Source organism: Buceros rhinoceros, unplaced genomic scaffold (genome assembly GCF_000710305.1).
Source record: "Buceros rhinoceros silvestris isolate BGI_N320 unplaced genomic scaffold, ASM71030v1 scaffold24294, whole genome shotgun sequence".
Classification (NCBI taxonomy): domain Eukaryota; kingdom Metazoa; phylum Chordata; class Aves; order Bucerotiformes; family Bucerotidae; genus Buceros; species Buceros rhinoceros.
In genome coordinates, this window is record NW_010409234.1 from 11,204 (window position 1) to 11,908 (window position 705).

At 41.6% G+C, this 705-nt stretch overlaps 1 protein-coding gene across 1 annotated transcript in view; it reads left to right on the forward strand.

The window, feature by feature from the left end:
- Positions 1 to 705, forward strand: part of SLC16A9 (solute carrier family 16, member 9) — an 11,901-nt gene that overhangs the window by 6,798 nt on the left and 4,398 nt on the right. Inside the window, exon 2 of the mRNA XM_010135180.1 lies at positions 605 to 694. Within this exon, the coding sequence (XP_010133482.1) occupies positions 605 to 694 (90 nt within the window). The remainder of the gene's footprint in view (positions 1 to 604; positions 695 to 705) is intronic.

Genomic DNA, 705 nt, shown 5'->3' on the forward strand with positions numbered 1-705 from the left:
AAGAGCGGTGTTTGTCTCTGTCTGGTCCATCAGCAGATACTTCCTCTATGTAAGCACCAGGTGGCATTCTTACCACGAGCATGATCAGAAGTTCCGATTTTCCCTTTTATAAATTTCCTCTTATATCAAGGTGAATACTGATACTGTCTCTTTGAAACACAGTTTTGAGGCTCTGGCAAAAAATACCTGCTCAGTTAAAGCCTGGCTGCTGGTCTAACTTTTTCTGGTACCTAAAGGTGAAGCTTCTTTTCAGAATCTTTGTACAAGTCCTTGGGTCTGTAGTGACGGCGTTGCAGTCCGGTATGCGTGTATTATCCTGTGTTTAAAGGATGTTTGGCTCGCTCTCTCCCTCCCAGCCCTGGTACCATTTTGTGGTCTTGATGTCATTGTTTCCTTGAGCAAAATCCTTGCAAGCCTGATCTTGTATGCTTTTATAACCGACTCTTTTAAAGAAGCCTGTAAAAATGAGTACTCTGAATTGATATTTAATATAGTTATATACTTAAATAATTATTGTAAGGAGCATTTCCATAGTCTGACATTTTTTAGAAGTTCTTGCTCATACTGGCATTTACTAGGAATGCTTCTCCTGCTTTTCTTCTAGGTCCTGTCTGCAGTATATGCGTATCATCATTTGGAGCAAGACCAGTAGCAATCTTCAGTGGCTTTATGGTGGCCGGGGGGCTCATGATGAGCAGCTTTGCC